This window comes from Phyllobates terribilis, unplaced genomic scaffold (genome assembly GCF_046119375.1).
Source record: "Phyllobates terribilis strain yellow unplaced genomic scaffold, ASM4611937v1 Scaffold_7__3_contigs__length_470593459, whole genome shotgun sequence".
Taxonomy (NCBI): domain Eukaryota; kingdom Metazoa; phylum Chordata; class Amphibia; order Anura; family Dendrobatidae; genus Phyllobates; species Phyllobates terribilis.
The window spans coordinates 115312451-115330241 of record NW_027362767.1 but is presented as its reverse complement, the minus strand read 5'-3'; the positions used below and the strand labels follow the sequence as shown (position 1 = coordinate 115330241).

The following is a 17791-nucleotide window of genomic DNA, read 5'->3' as shown; positions in this document are numbered from 1 at the left end:
AGAAACTGAAATCAAACAGTTTTCAACTCAAAACTTTATTCTAGGTGATGTTACATTTGCACACAGGACCCCTTGTTCGAAAGGAGCTTCTGAACTCTCTCGTCCATTGAATTTGTCAGGTTTTGGATGGTTTCTGCTTCAATTGTTTTGCATGAGGACAGAATACCCTCCCAGAGCTGTTGCTTAGATGTGAACTGCCTCCCGCCATCATAGACACTCCTTTTGATGATGCTCCAGAGGTTCTGAATGGGGTAGAGGTCAGGGGAGCATGGGGGTCACACCATAAGTTTGTCCCCTTTTATGCCCATATCAGCCAGAGATGCAGATGCTTTATGTGCAGCATGAGATGGTGCATTATCATGCAAAAAAATGATCTTGCTGTGAAATACACGGTTCTTCTTCTTGAACCATGGCAGGAAGTGCTGTTTGAGAAAATCCACATACATTATGGAGTTCATCTTTAGCGCCTTCAGGGATCCTAAAGGGGCCGACAATCTCTCTCCCCATGATTCCAGCCCAAAACATTACTCCACCTCCTCCTTGTTGGCGCTGTAGCCGTGTTTGCGTGGGGTGTCCATCAACCAGCCATCCTCCACTCCATCCATCTGGACCATCGAGCGCTGCACGGCACTCATCCGTGAACAAAACAGTTTTGAAATCAGTCTTCATGTAATGTTTGGCCCACTGGAGCCGTTTCTGCTTGTGTGAAGTGGATAGAGAAGGTCGACAGGATGGCGTATGCACAGCTGCAAACCTCTGAAGGACCCTGCATCTTGTTGTTCGGGGGACGTTGGAAGCACCAGCAGCTTCAAAAACTTGTCTGCTGCTATGACAAGGCTTTTTTGCCGCTGCTCTTTTAACCTGACGTAATTGCCTGTAGGAAAGAGTCCTCAATTTGCCCTTATCAGCACGCACACGTGTGTACTGTGAATCAGCTACATACTTCTTGATTGCCAAGACACTTCATCCTGATCATCGCACAATGTTGATTGTAGTCATGCCTTGACCTAAACACTCCACAATTTGTTGCTTCTCAGCAGCCGACACATCCTTTTTCTTTCCCATTTTGGCAGAAAATGTAGGCTGCTTAATAATGTGAGACAGCCTTCTTAAGTAGTCTTGCCTTTCATTGGACACACCTGCCAAACTAATTAGCACAGGTGTCTGCAATTGCTTACAGTGATATAAAGAGCCCTGACACACATCACCATCAATGAGTTTAACTGACAAACAAACAAATTCTTCCCTTATCACTCCTAAACACTTTTTGCATAATAATTTGGAACGCGGTGTACATGTGCTTTTCCACAAAACACCAGTGGTTCACGTAGTGAATCTTACAGTTCTAACTTGCCAACCGTGGTCTGTATGGAGTTGTTCAATAAAGGGCCCAAAATTAAGATAACATAGATGGGAGAGGTCTCTATGAATAGGAATTCCTAAGTATTTGATACCCTGTGAGGGCCAGGCAAAGGGAAAGTTGGACTGGATGGAATCCTATATGGATTTGGGGAGGGAGACATCGAGGGCCTCAGACTTCGCTGCATTGATTTTAAAATTTGACCATGTAACAAAGTGATCTATTTCAGCCATAACAGCAGGGATGGATATATGTGATTGAGTGATATATACTAGGACATCATCAGCAAATAGAGAGCACTTGTACTCGGTGCCTCCCACCTCAATCCACCTAATATTGGGGTTATGGCGAATTGATGAGAGCAGGTGCTCCGTCACTAGGATGTATAAGAGAGGGGACAGAGAACATCCCTGCCTTGTCCCATTGGTGATTGTGAAAGGTGATGAAAATGTTCTGACGCGCCCCCTGGGCCTTGGGACACCCGGAGCCGGACCCTTTTTGGTGGATGCTGGTGGTTGTAGTCTCCGTGACGGCGACCCGGTTCCATGGCTCAGGGCGGTCAAACCAGTGGCGGAACTATTTATGTGGTTTTGATGTTTAAATGTCCGACTACGCCACCCGTGGATTGCGGTCAGAATGAACCGCCGCTGCAGGGCAGACCGCTGAGGCTGGTGTTGTGGGTGCAGCAGAGCGTAGCATAACTCCCCACGGGAGGAGTATAGCCTCAGGGCAGTGTATGCGGAGGATGGGGGTGATGGTGCAGGGCAGCAGCAGTAACGGCACGGAGTCAGTGATGCAGTCCAGGGCCTTTACTCACAGTTCTTATTATCCAGACCACGTCTGCAGGTAACGGCTGCCCACGTCGTACTGTGCTCACCAGGTGAGGGGCTCAGACAACTCCCAGATAACTTTGGAGCGCTTCACAGGACCCCCTTTGTGTGTCCTTTGTCTGGCCTTTCTTACCAACCCTTCTGTCCGGCTGCCTCGGGCCTCCTCTTGGTAAACTTGGCGCCAGTTTCCCTGACCCTATGTGGTGCCTTCCTAGCGGGTGTAGCGAGGGGCTGCGCCACATAAAATGTCACAGCCTCCTGTTTCTAGCTGAGGGTCGTTTCCTGCCTCCACTAGTTTCGGGGACCGGTCTCCCCCTTTGGCCTGACCCCTCCACGCAGGTGGATTCGGGCGTGCGGTGGCGACTCGCCCGTCCGCACCCCTGGGATCCCTTCGTTCCTCGTTCCTGGAGCCTTATCCGCTCCTCTTCCTTCCTTCTCCCTCTTGCAGGCCTGGGCCTCTGTTACTAGGCCCGCCTCCGGAGCAGAGCTCATGCAGAGCCCCTGCTCCCTGCCACTTCTGCTCAGACTTCTCTGCACTGAACTAAGATGGTGCCCACCTTTTATACTCCCTTCTCAATGCACCCAGGAACTGCTTCCTCCCTGCTCCTACAGGGTTCCCCTTCCTCAGTGTTCCCTCCCCCCACTCCAGCCAGGGACAGGGACTGTCGTGCCCATCTCAGAGGCATATTGGTCGCCCTGCCCCACGGCAATGTGGTGTAATGCATGCAGGTGTCGGGTCCTGATCCACACTCCATCCTTACCTGAGAGTGCGATATCACACCTCTGGGTGAGGTGCAATACCTCTGTAGCAACCGAGCCCTCAGGGTGCTACAGTTCCATTTATCTTCAGCCTAGGTGACGTATTGTGATACAGGGCCGTGATTTTGGCTATAAAAGGGTCCCCTAGACCCCTACCCCAAGCTTTTTAAGAGAATCATATATGGCGTGCCAGGAGACTCTATGGAATGCTTTCTCAGCATCCAACGAGAGTATCTAATTACAAATTTTTAACTGCATCTAGCCCAGGAAATACTTTGTGCCTAGTAGCAGTGTCTGCTAGTCAGCGGATTATCCCGGCTGTTAAGCAAGCTACACCACCTGTAGTTTGGACACTTAATTTTTTCAAAGGAAATGCTTCGGGACCACGGGATACTCAGTGAAGAGCATCAGGAGGCACCCCAAGGCATAGGGGCTGGGACTGGCAGTAGGATGCCTTGCGGTGGACAGCCGAGCTCGATCCTTATAAAAGCTTTTTAACTGCAGCAGCTTTAGTGGACGCTACTGGAGCTGGAATTACGCGGCTGCTGGCATGAGACTTGCCCTCCAATAGATCCTTGTAAATGGATTTAAAGTGTATTCATTCAAATTAGAGGGACAATTTAAATTAAAAAGCTTAGAGCTGCCTCCACCACAGGGGGGCTCGCTCGACCCACCAGTGGACAGGCACCAGTATTGGGAGAGGGGGGCTGGCCGTCAGGGTTCACCGCGGCTCTGGCACAAACCCGGCGACACGGAGGTGGCACGGGCAGGAACGGACTGAACGTGTCGGCTTCTCACTTTTTGGATTTTAGAATGTCATGACATGCCTATATCTGTGTCTCCCCCTCCTTTTACTCCTCCACCTCTTTTCTTTTCGCATGACTATATGTACTTGTCACTTTTCCATGTGTTAGTTGTGTCTTCTGAGCAGTTTGTCAGCTTTTGGACACCTTTGAAGGTGTTTTCTATGTGTTTCTATGTGTTTTTGTTTGCCTGCCATTGGTTTTAACGGTGTTCGAAGGTGTTCGACGAACAGTTCGGCGAACACACGGGTGTTCGACGAACCGAACTCGAACACTACGGGGGTGGCTCAACACTAGTCAGGAACTTAAAAGGGTATTCCCATCCCCAAGATGCTATCCCAATATGTATTTAGTGTAGTAATAGTAATAATATTAGAAATGTAGTATAGTTCTTCTGATTTGTCACGTCACTTACCCCATGTGCAGGGCATTGCAGTAGCTTAGGTGTCCATGGTTATGACCACTAACAACTAACTGTCACTATATGAGTGAATGGATGCTACACAGTCACTAGTTCAGCCGACAGCTCTCTGTCCCATATACAGAAGTGCTTGTTTGGCCGAGCTCTCCTGTGTCCTCGAGAAGAAAGTTGCCGACATACATTTCTGTCAGTGACTTATCAACGGGCGAACAAAGTGATCGGCAGTCTGAAATCGGACATGTCTGATCAAAATCTCCCCCGACACTCAGTTAGCCCGCGCCCCCGTACACATTATAGTGATGGAAGAAACCCATCAATATGGTGGGTGTGACCAACATTAGTCTAATGTGTATGGGGGGCTTAATAAGTAAGTGATAATGCCCCTTTTTACATAGTCCTCCATGAAAGTGGAGAGGTTTTATGACTTTTGCTCCCTGTTGAAGCCTCCACAGATGCCATCTGTGCCCTGTATTTCTGTAAAGGGATTTGGTCTCAGATTCTCAACTAACCTGAAAGAAACATAATGTAAGAGCAGAAATTCTGATTCCAGAGACGTATCGCTTACTGGGCTGCTTGCTGTAGTTTTTATTAAAAAAAAGTGTTTTATCAGAAGGAGATTATCACTAGAGGACTAGTAAATCTGCTTCCAGGTAGTCCAACCTCGCCCACACCACTGATTGGCTGCTTTCTGTGTACACTATGCATAGGCACAAAGCTGCCAATCAGTGATGTGGACGGGGTTATACAGAGCTCAGCAATCAGAAAACAGCTAGATCTGCAGCAGAGAAAACTGAGATTGGGCTGCTTGCTGCAGTTTTGAATACAGTCAGTGACACATCACTGGAATTATGGTTTCTGCCCCTACATCATGCTGCTCTCAGATGAGGGAGCAAAAACCTGGTGACAGATTACCTTAAAAGTGCATCTCAAACTCCACATATATTATATTAGTATATTGTATACCGGAGCAATTAATAAGGTGTGATTAATCTACAATAATGAAAATCTGAGACAGCAGATACTTACTTTTAACCATTTTCTGTTTTTTTTTAGCTTTGAAAAATTGTAAAGACTTCCTTGCTCGGATTTGATCTCTGTAGAGTCACACATATGGGAAAAAAAAAAATTAGTGGAAACTCTAATAATACTATGAACAAAATATGACTATTAGGCTGGGATAAAGAACAAACCCGGCTGCAGGACTCCATTGTGAGCGCTAACTGGAAAAACCCCGGAGATCCCTTCTCGTGATATATCGCCAAGCAGGGGTGACAAAGGCTCCTCTTTCACCTGCATGGAAGGATCCTCAGATTCTGTAAGATGTGGGGTTTCATCCAAACCATCTTCACTCTCATCACTGCAAGAGTTTTCAAACAGTTTAACGGCACCACGAAAATGCAAGAATCACGTGCACACAGAGTCTTCTTGATGAGTTCATGGAGTAGAAACTCAAAGTTTTTGAGATTTGTAGAGTTTCCGCTTAATTTCTGCTCCTAAAGCACTTAAATTTACCGTAAACACCGGTGTCAGTACGGTTGTGGGCCAAAGTTTTGAGATTGACACAAATTTCGCGTTTCGCAAAATTTGCTGCTTCAGTGGTTTTAGATCTTGTAGTCAGATCTTTTTTCTGCCCTTCACCCTGGCAGCTGGATATTAGATTCTGGGCCAGATCCTGATTGATGACCGTCAATTCTTGACTATTCAGTGCTTGGAGTTTATCACAATTTCTGTGTTTTTGAAAAGCCCCCACACATAACTGGTCTTGCTTTCCATGAAGGACAGGGATTGGACCACAGAAGACTGGGGTAAAGTTATTTTTTCTGATGAAGCCTCCTTTATGATATCTGGAAGAACGCTTGTCCAGAGAAGAAAAAGGTTTGCACTGCCTGAGTCCTGTGTCATGCCAACAGTAAAGCATCCTGAGACCATTCATGTGAGGGCTTTCTCACAATTTTGCCTAAGATAACTGCCATGAAGAAAGAATGAAATGTAACATCCTCCAAGAGAAACTTCTCCCAACGATCTAGGAGCAACTTGGTGCTTTATCCAGCATGATGGAGGCCATGTCACAAGGCAAAAGTGATAGCCAAGTCGCTTGGTGAACAAAACATTAAAATGTTGGGTCCATGGGCAGGAAATCTCTACAGATCTCAATCCCATTGAGAACTTGTGGTCAATCCTCAAAAGACAACAAAGAAAAATACACAGAAATTGTGATATACTCCAAGCACCCATTAGACAAGAACGGGCCTAGAACGGGCCTAGAGCGGGCCTAGAGCGGGCCTAGAGCGGGCCTAGAGCGGGCCTAGAGCGGGCCAAGAGCGGGCCAAGAGCGGGCCAAGAGCGGGCCAAGAGCGGGCCAAGAGCGGGCCAAGAGCGGGCCAAGAGCGGGACAAGAGCGGGACAAGAGCGGGACAAGAGCGGGACAAGAGCGGGACAAGAACGGGCGGTCATCAGTCTGGATTTTGCAGAGGAGCTGTTACCCAGCTTCCAGGGCGAAGGGCACAAGTCATGAAAAATAAGGGTCAACACTGCAAATATTGAGTCTTTGCATAAACTTTATGGATTTGTGAGTAAAAATGTAAAAACTTATGAAATGCTGATAACTGTACATCAGTAACCAAAGAAATGTCCAACTAAAGGATCTAAAAAGATTGACGCGGCAATTTGTGAAAAACAAAATTTGTGCCAGTCTCAAAACTCGTGCCGACAACTGTATCCTGGAGGCACCCGGGAAGATCAGGCTTTTGGAGATGCACCGACTCAGACATCGAACCACAATCATAATCTGATTAAAATTCATTATGCTTCTGCAATGCATATTTAACCCCTTATTGACTGCGGAAACAAGGTCCTTATTCCCCAGCACCAATCACGCCCATTTAAACCCCTGTAGATGCCGCTGTCAATACAGACAGCAGCATGTGCTTGGCTAACAGAGAGAGGGGCTCCTGCTTTTACTTATCGGCGCCCCTCCAATGCGATTGTTGCTTGTTATTGGCAAACAATAGCTTCAGGGTCTGCCTATGAGGTTCTGCCATAAGCAGGGTCTAACCGGCCAATGTCAGTGTAACACTCCAGTGTAATCATACCAGCCTGAAGCACCCTAATTTGCATATATGCATAAAGTATTTTTTTGGGGACAACAGGGAAAGCTGCAAATAAAAGAAAGCAAGGATTTTTATAAATCCCCTATACGATTATGCAGTTAGTTTGGAAAGCAATTTAAGGCTGAAAGACTCCCTTTAAATGTACAAAATGCTATTCAAGTGTCAGCAGCAAGTACCCGCCCAATTGGCTCACTGTTTTTGTCGGCAGTGACATATCATCCTGGACAAAGCTTCTAATTATCAAATGAAACAACTAGTCGCCATGTTACCTGGAAAGATTTCTGTTGAATATAGCAGATGTTTGGCGAAGAAACTGATCGAGACGCAGCGCTCGTTCCAAGTACTGGAGATAAAGAGGTTTTGCGAGGTCTGTCGAATAACCATCTTCTGTGGCTTCTGGGTCTGAGGCCATAGACACAACCTTTCTTCATACAGAGAGAATGGCTCACAGAACACAAGGCTGCAATAAAACAAAAAAAGGAAATGCCTAATGGTTTCTTCTAACAATTAATGCACAAAGAAATATCAGAAAAAAAGACCTGTCAAAAATTTTAATCAAATACTTTGTAAAAAAAAAAACTCTGGGCTCCCCCCGATTCTGCCATTCTGTCCCAGGGCTGGCGCTGTTCCAGCGGTGTCGGAAGTGGCTCTCCCAGGGCTAGAGTGACATTATTATGTCATGCGATCCCTGAGGCCAATCAGCGCTTGCTCCTTTGGACAAATCAGACATCCGAAGTAAGTAAGGGCAGCCACAGCTCTCACTTCCTCCAGATGTCAATTACGTCTGAAGGAGAGGAGAGTGAAGACAGCACTTATTGGCAGCAGGGATCGCGTGACGTAATAATGTCACGCTAGCCCTGGGAGAACCAGAGCCGACAACGCTGGAACGGAAAGAGGGGTGAGTATAGGTGTTATTATTTTACTGGGGAGAAACATAGGGATTCGGAAAGGGTTGTTCCAAGTAGTGGACAACCCCTTTAAGTCTTTTTTGCCAAATGAATTAATAAATCCTATCAAGCCACACAATTTTGTCATAGCCCTAAGAAGGCTAGTTTTTTTGAAGAAAGAGTTATAGCTTTAAATGACACCATTCATTTTACCATTCAATGTATTGAAAAAAGAAAAAAAAATCCAAGAGTGGTGAAATAGTGAAAAGAAACACAACATCATTGGTTTTTGGCTTCTTTTTTTAAGGCATATATTATGTGCTAAAAATGATCTGACAATATGAGTCTTAAGGTCAGTATGATTACAGAAATACCAGACTTAAACACTTTGTTTTGGTTTTTTTTATCTGGTGGGTCAAAAAAATCAGAAGAGGTGCAAATATTTTGCTTTTTCTTTTCCCACTCCAGAATTTGGCTTACAAATACTGATATGAAAATCTTACGTGTGAACATGGCCTTAACAGGATGCAAAAAACTCAAGAGATCTAGACTTAAGGTGCATTTACACTGCACAATGCAAAGACCACAAACATATTTGGTGGTTATTTAGAGGGAATCTGTCAACAGATTTTTGCCAGGTAATGTAAGAGCAGCATACTGTAGAGATGGAGACCCTGATTCCAGTGATGTATCACTTACTAGGCTGCTTGCTGCAATTTTCGTAAAATCACCATTTTATCATCAGCATATCAGTGGAAGACTAGCAAACCTACTGCCAGGTAGTCCTCCATATTGCTCTTGACAGCAAAGGTCCTGTTTACACAGGATGATGATCTTTTGTGAAAACCAATAGATCATTTCACCCGACAAAAGAGTTTTGCTCATTTTTCGGGTGATTGGTTCTCAACTTTAACTGCACAATTATCGTAAAACGAGCTTCCTTAGGGACGCTGGATCGCAATGACAGTGTAGTGTAAATGCACCGTAAGTTTGTCTGCCAGTTTCTAACCACAAAACCAACAAGTTCTTATCTAAAATGGGCAGGATCTTATCACTCCACTACCGGTTTGACTACAAAATAAAGATCTGACCCAGGTGAACCAGGATACCTGGCCTCCGAGTCCTGTACCAAGCAATTCACTCATTCTGCATAATGATTAAGACAACAGTGGGAAAGGAGCAGAGGAGACAGTCTGTGTGTGGGGCAGTCAAAAAATAATGTACAGAGCAAAGGACAGAACTGGGTGGCTCGTATACACAACGATCATCTACTAAAAGGGGATGTAACAAAGATTATCATGTGAAAATGGCACCCGACTGAGCAACAAAGTCTTAAAGGGGCTCTTTGGTAAAAACAACTTATCACCTATCCACAGGGTAGATAACTTATTGATTGGTGGGGGTCCAACAGCTGGGCCCCACCCATCGGCCGAACGAGGCTGTCACGGGTGTGTCAGAGGTGACAGACAGTCGCCCTGTAGTGGTTTGCAGGAGATCTCCATGTTTGGCAATGCAGACAGCGGCCTAGATAGGAGGCTGTGTTTAGGACCCAGCGACTACCTCCCTTTAGTCTGGGTGTATATATACCTGGTGTGTCTAGGTTGGTGTCGCCGGTTATACTCATTTCTACTTGGAACTTGGCTGAAGCAGCATCATGTCCTCTCTGGAGTCTTGAGGTCGTGCGCCCTGTTGGAGTTTGTTCTAAGCTGAGTTGTTATTCCCCTGTTTTCTCTTCCTTTTTTGTCTTTAGAGTGTTAGTGGAGGTTGACTAGTGCTCATCTCCTTCCATCCCCAGCTATAGCCTTAAGCCAGGGATAGTAGGGCGAGGCTTGTGATCGGCGACAGCTGCAGAGGCTGTATAGGGACGTTAGTGGGAGGCAGGGTGACGCTAGTCCAGATTAGGAGGTCACCTCTTCCCCCTTTCCCTAGAGTCTGGGCTCCCTTTCCCCTCTGTGTTGCACTCATACGTGGCGTGACTCTCTATGTTGCACTCACACCTGGCGTGACAGAGGCACTTTTATCCCTGTTACAATAGAATGCTCGACCTCTTCTCCATTCATTCCCTAAGGATCTGACGATGTGCTCAGTTTTTTCAGGTAGCCCTATAAAGAATGAATAGAGGGGCGGTCGGGGCATCCAAACTGCTGCTCCATTCTAATTGAGGATAAAACTGCTCCATCGGGTATAAAAGTTCCCTCTTTTACTGATCGATGTGGATCCCGGTGGTCCCACACCACCGATCAATAATCACCGATCCTCTGAATAGATGATAACTTGTTCTCACTAGAGAAACCCTTTAAAGTTAATTTGTTGCAAGACGGAGAAAAAAACTGAAGAACAAGAATCGGAGTCATATTGTGATATTTAGACAACTAAGTCAGAGTATCTAAAAAATGACCGGTCTAGAGTGGGGTTTCCAGTATTCGGTGGTTAGTAGCAACCAAAAGTGGCCCAAGGAAAGACAACCGATCCAAAAGTGGCCCAAGAAAAGACAACCGATGGAAAAGTGTCCTCTACGTCCAAAGTTGTCTCACCAGACAGGACAGTGGCTTGGCACAAACTGCTGAAAACGTTAATTTTAGTCATGATAGAAGGTGTCAGGCCCCGAATCATCGAGACCAGGGAGTGGATAAGTGATGAGAGGTGTGCCGGAGTTAGAGGTGTAAGCGTCATGTTGAATCAAGAGAGTTGACAATTGGCGTGTACCTCGCCACAAACCTTACTCCAGTCATGAATTATACAAGCTGCGGCATCGCGCCCCCATCCTGACCATTTTGACGCAGCTGGGCGAAACTGGCATGAAAGCGCCAAGACGAGATGGGCACAACTATTACGACTTATCAAAGTGTTTTACGCCAGATCCTGATGAATCGGGCCGCAGTGCTTTGCAGCTTACTGTGTGCAGGACTGCGTCTACAAGGGGCTCGAGAGCATCAGGACTGGACTAGGACATCATTAAAGTAGGTGGAGCGGTTTTATTATTCATGTTTTCTTTGATATGTAAATGGAAATGTGCATTGTACATGGCTTACCGGGGGAAGAGATGGCATAGGGGCACTATGAGAAGATAGCAGGCGTGGGGGGGCTGTGCAAGGGCGGATCAATGTCCTGCCGGGGAACCTTGGGCCCGGGCATCTCTGCAGCTGTGACTCAGACTTGTAGACCATTCAAAAGATCTTCAGTCAATTCATTATTTCTATACTGCCATTAATAATTAAGCCACAGCAATTTATTTTGTTCTCTCCTGTGTCATTTTTTTGTTTTAAGCCAATCATGTTCAATATAGATTATTACATTTTCTGACATTTCTTCGTTTTTTTTCTTTGTTAAGATCCAGGAATGTTTGAATATTATTCAAAAATAAGAAACCAATTAGATCCTGTGTCCAGCGGGATCTAATAGGCATTAGTATATTAGAGACATGGAGGCCATTATCAGCCTTACGGTTGCCATTGGCACCCCCCGCAATAATGCCATGTGTTGGGGACGGGCTGACATAGGTATCAAGCTCCTTGGGTAAATTTTCCTTTTAGAGCATATGTGGCACCCCAGGGGTCTGGTTGCCACAGTAATAGAAATATTATGTCTGAGAGCAAGTGGGAGGTTTCTCTAGTCAGGAGCCCTAAGCATGCAACACCGCCCGCCCAGACCTGGGAGGGGAGGAATCTGCCCTTATAAACTGGGTCTGGGGCGGGATTAGAAAGTGAAGTCCCAGACAGAGACGCAGTCAGGTCTGGAGGACAGCAGACACAGGGAAAGCAAGAACTAGGAGCTCTGTAGGAGCAGGAGCGAGTGCCAGAGGCTGGAAGCTAGATAGCTCGCCTTGGCTGAAGACACTAAACCCGGACACGGAGTCCGAGGCTGTGGGGACATCCAGGTCCAGCAGCAGAATCCAACCGGCAGGGGATTCCATGTCCTCTGGCCATAGAAGCCCGGAGGTACGGTCACAAGCAAGGGACCAGCAACGCCATTGTGAAGCGGAGGCTAACAGAAGGCCCCAAGTCACCGGCCATACGGGTGAGCACCACACGGTATACTCAGGGACGTGGGCTACTTCTACCCGCACACAGCAAGGTAGCCAGGAAAGAGTGCAGATAGCCGAGGAGGCCTACAACTTCACCTGGCCAGGGGAGATCCTGCTTGCTCACAGACTGACCAGGCCCCTACCGCTAACCAGTACTCCCGGAAGGGTCTGCTTTATACCATCAGTAAAGACCCTGAACTGCACCACACGTCTCTGTGTTTCATCGCCGCGCCAGCACCATTAGTACTGGGACGCTCACACCATCACTCTCATCATCCACACCAGCTGCCCTGAGGCAATACTTCTCCCGTGGGCAGTTATCCCATACTTGGCTGCGCATACAACATCAGCCTCAGCGGTCTGCAGCGCAGCGGCGGTCCCCACTGACCGCAATCCACGGGTGGCGTAGTCGGACGTTTGTTATCACACTCAGACTGCCACTGGTTTGACCGCCCTGGGCACAGACCGGGTCGCCGCCACACGGAGACTACAACCCCCAGCATCCCACCAGCGATCCGGCTCCGGGTATCCCCTGCCCAGCACAGGCCCAGGGGGAACGTCATATACCTATGGCATGAAACAAAAACAACAAAATAAGCCTTAAAGGGTCAACATAGAATGACGGCTCAAACCAAGAACAGGCGCTCGGTGCACCGTGGCATGGACCTTCCATCCTGCTTGTTTTCAATCTATGGGCATATAATATTGACAACCCATCCTTAGGATAGGACATCAACATCAGATTGGAGGGGGTCGGACACCCGGCAACACCAATGTCAGCTATTATTAACGCCATCTGGATGCCAACACAGAACAGAGCTGAAGAGCCAAGATCCGGCCTGTACGTCACTGCCGAGAACTGAAGATCTGCCCCTATCATCTGTGGTGATCAGCTCCGTTGTACAACTGATCTATAGGCCCATGGATCTGATACTGATGGCCAAAGGGTAGGTGATCAATACTAGATGCCTGGACAACCCACTTTAATCAGACCTGGCTGACTGTAAGGCATTTAGGTGAAATATATGCCCTGATAAAAAAGTTCTAAAAACACATTGATGAACAATAAAAAAAAAGATATCACATCACAAGACAATGTGAAAGACACATCAAAAACGAAAAGAAAAAAAAGAGGACAAACCTGGTAACAACCAAACTCTGGATCACTATATAGACTGTTTCCCAAAAAAAAATTACATCTGGAGTTTTGGATAGACAAAAAAAAAGGGATAGTTGTTCCAGCGTCTGGTAAAATAATTCTTTTATTTTTCGTCCATTAAAAACTAGCAAAAATTACAATGTGTTTTCATTGGCACATTTTTAGTATTTTAGAAAATACTTTTCATTGTGTGGCTATGCAGTGATAAAGAACGCACGTGAACGTTCGAAATGCGTCTTGCTCCTCTACCCTGTCTATGCAACCTTTGTAATTTTTGCAAGTTTTTAATGGGCGAAAAATAAAGTAAGAATTATTTTACCAGACGCTGGAACAACTATCCTTTTTTTTTTTTCGCATATTCTGGTGTGGAATCACCTGGTTCCGTGCAAGTTGGATTATATGTACTGGGTGAGCTGGCTTTCCTTTTACTATATGTGATTCTGGATAGAAACCATATCCGTATGGAAGAAAAAAAGCCATAAAATCCTTAAAATCCAACAACAATATCATCATTAATCTGGCAGACAATGGAGGAGCCGTAGTTATCATGAAGATGTCAGGTTACATCCAGGAAGCACACAGACAACTCTTGGATAGAAGATCCCGCCAAAAAAATACAGAGTAACCAACATTTCATCAATGGGTTTGACTCTACGTCATCCTCACTACTAGACAATCCCCAAAACAGGTACCTTCTACATGTTACCTAAAACACATAAAGAAGGGAACCCAGGGAGGCCAATCATCTCTGGTATTGGGACATAACTGAGAACATCTCAGGTTGAGTGGAGAACATTGTGAAACCCTTGGTGAGGCAAACATGTCGCTACAGGTGCATTTCACAAAATTAGAATATCATCAAAAAGTTAATTTATTTCAGGTCAATACAAAAAGTGAAACTCCTATATTATATAGAGTCATTACACACAGAGTGATCTATTTCAAGTGTTTATTTCTGTTAATGTTGATGATTATGGCTTACAGCCAATGAGAACACAAAAGTCATTATCTCAGTAAATTAGAATACTTTATAACAACAGCTTTAAAAATGTTTTAAAATCCAAAATTTTGTCCTACTGAAATGTATGTTCAGTAAATGCCCTCAATACTTGGTCGGGCTCCTTTTGCATCAATTACTGCACCAATGCGGCAATGTGGCATGGAGGCGATCAGCCTGTGGCACCGCTGAGGTGTTATGGAAGCCCAGGTTGCTTTGATAGCCGCCTTCAGCTCATCTGCATTGTTGGGTCTGGTGTCTCTCATCCTCCTCCTGACAATACCCCATAGATTCTCTATAATAGATTCTCTATGGGGTTAAGGTCAGGCGAGTTTGCTGCCAATCAAGCACAGTGATACTGTTGTGTGTAGACCAGGTATTGGTACTTTTGGCCGTGTGGACAGGTGCCAAGTCCTGCTGGAGAATGACATTTCCATCTCCAAAAAGCTTGTCGGCAGAGGGAGGCATGAAGTGCTCTAAAATTTCCTGGTAGACGGCTGATCTGACTTTGGTCTTGATAAAACACAGTGGACCTACACCAGCAGATGACATGGCTCCCCAAACCATCACTGATTGTGGAAACTTCACTCTAGACCTCCAGCAGCTTGGATTGTGGCCTCTTCACTCTTCCTCCAGACTCTGGGACCTTAATTTCCAAATGAAAATTGGAACTCTGGGACCTTGTGAAGTGTCAATGACTGCCTTCTGGACATCTGTCAAGTCAGCAGTCTTCCCCATGATTGTGGAGCCTACTGAAACAGACTAAGGGAACTTTTTAAACGCTTAGGAAGCCTTTGCAGGTGTTTTTTGTTAATTATTCTAATTTACTGAGATAATGACTTGTGTTTTCATTGGCTGTAAGCCATATTCATCAACATTAACAGAAATAAACACTTGAAGTAGATCACTCTGTGTGTAATGACTATATATAATAGATCACTCTGTGTGTAATGACTCTATATAATAGATCCCTCTGCGTGTAATGACTATATAATAGATCACTCTGTGTGTAATGACTCTATATAATAGATCACTCTGTGTGTAATGACTCTATATAATATAGGAGTTTCACTTTTTGTGTTGGAGAACTGAAATAAATTAACTTTTTGATGATATTCTAATTTAGTGAGATGCACCTGTATATCCAGGACACCATGGACATTCTCTGCAGATTGTCAGCCCTGGGTCCACTTCCAGAGGAAACAATACTCGCCACCATGGATGTAGATTCTTTTTACTCCAACATTCCCCATGAGGTTGGGATTACGGCATGCAAATATTTCCTTTAAAAATAATCTGGCCACAGAACCAGCTCGGCAATTTATCAGGTGTGTATTTTTTCCTTTGGAAAAAATTTATACCAATAATGTATGGGCAGCGCCATGGGAAGCAAAATGTCCCCACAATATGCTAACCGGCTCTCTGCACAGCAATACCAATGCCAGCCACCGGCCTATCAGAGGCCAGCAGCTGATATCTCCGTCCCAGCGCAGCAGCGTATGACGTCACTGCCATGCGCAGATGTCAGCTGCTGGCCTCTGATAGGCCGGTGGCTGGCATTGGTATTGCTGTGCAGAGAGCCGGTCTCTGCGCGGCAATACACTGAACTAAAGTGCAGCTGTCGGCAGCTCCTTGTCCCGTTCGCGAACGGGGTCTATGGTGTCTGCGGGCCGGATGTGCAGAAAGGACGCCGAAGGAACGGAGGACAGGTGAGAAGAATCTTTTTTTTCTCTTATATATGTATGTGAAGAACGGCACAGGGGACCTTCCTCCAATATGGGGACCAGGATGGGGACCTTCCTCCAATATGGGGACCAGGATGGGGACCTTCCTCCAATATGGGGACCAGGATGGGGACCTTCCTCCAATATGGGGACCAGGATGGGGACCTTCCTCCAATATGGGGACCAGGATGGGGACCTTCCTCCAATATGGGGACCAGGATGGGGACCTTCCTCCAATATGGGGACCAGGATGGGGACCTTCCTCCAATATGGGGACCAGGATGGGGACCTTCCTCCAGGATGGGGACCAGGATGGGGACCTTCCTCCAGGATGGGGACCAGGATGGGGACATTCCTCCAGGATGGGGACATTCCTCCAGGATGGGGACCAGGATGGGGACCTTCCTCCAATATGGGGACCAGGATGGGGACCTTCCTCCAATATGGGGACCAGGATGGGGACCTTCCTCCAGGATGGGGACCAGGATGGGGACCTTCCTCCAGGATGGGGACCTTCCTCCAATATGGAGACCAGGATGGGGACCTTCCTCCAATATGGGGACCAGGATGGGGACCTTCCTCCAATATGGGGACCTTCCTCCAATATGGGGACCAGGATGGGGACCTTCCTCCAGGATGGGGACCTTCCTCCAATATGGGGACCAGGATGGGGACCTTCCTCCAATATGGGGACCAGGATGGGGACCTTCCTCCAATATGGGGACCAGGATGGGGACCTTCCTCCAATATGGGGACCAGGATGGGGACCTTCCTCCAGGATGGGGATCAGGATGGGGACCTTCCTCCAGGATGGGGACCTTCCTCCAGGATGGGGACATTCCTCCAGGATGGGGACCAGGATGGGGACCTTCCTCCAATATGGGGACCAGGATGGGGACCTTCCTCCAATATGGGGACCAGGATGGGGACCTTCCTCCAATATGGGGACCAGGATGGGGACCTTCCTCCAATATGGGGACCAGGATGGGGACCTTCCTCCAATATGGGGACCAGGATGGGGACCTTCCTCCAATATGAGGACCAGGATGGGGACATTCCTCCAATATGAGGACCAGGATGGGGACATTCCTCCAGGATGGGGACATTCCTCCAATATGGGGACCAGAATGGGGACCTTCCTCCAATATGGGGACCAGAATGGGGACCTTCCTCCAGGATGGGGACTTTCCTCCAATATTGGGACCAGGATGGGGACATTCCTCCAATATGAGGACCAGGATGGGGACATTCCTCCAATATGAGGACCAGGATGGGGACCTTCCTCCAATATGGGGACCAGGATGGGGACCTTCCTCCAATATGGGTAACAGGATGGGGACCTTCCTCCAATATGGGTAACAGGATGGGGACCTTCCTCCAATATGGGTAACAGGATGGGGACATTCCTCCAGGATGGGGACATTCCTCCAGGATGGGGACCAGGATGGGGACCTTCCTCCAATATGGGGACCAGGATGGGGACCTTCCTCCAATATGGGGACCAGGATGGGGACCTTCCTCCAATATGGGGACCAGGATGGGGACCTTCCTCCAATATGGGGATCAGGATGGGGACCTTCCTCCAATATGGGGACCAGGATGGGGACCTTCCTCCAATATGGGTAACAGGATGGGGACCTTCCTCCAATATGGGTAACAGGATGGGGACCTTCCTCCAATATGGGTAACAGGATGGGGACCTTCCTCCAATATGGGG

The 17791-nt window shown here is 46.9% G+C and overlaps 1 protein-coding gene across 1 annotated transcript in view; it reads right to left on the bottom strand.

Annotated features, from left to right (window-relative positions):
* INO80 (INO80 complex ATPase subunit) overlaps positions 1–17791 on the bottom strand; it is a 131311-nt gene that overhangs the window by 85424 nt on the left and 28096 nt on the right. The window contains exons 2-4 of the mRNA XM_073639102.1: positions 7553–7743; positions 5364–5530; positions 5200–5267 (exon numbers count right to left, since the gene is read on the bottom strand). Of these exons, the coding sequence (XP_073495203.1) occupies positions 5200–5267; positions 5364–5530; positions 7553–7695 (378 nt within the window). The 5' untranslated portion in view covers positions 7696–7743. The remainder of the gene's footprint in view (positions 1–5199; positions 5268–5363; positions 5531–7552; positions 7744–17791) is intronic.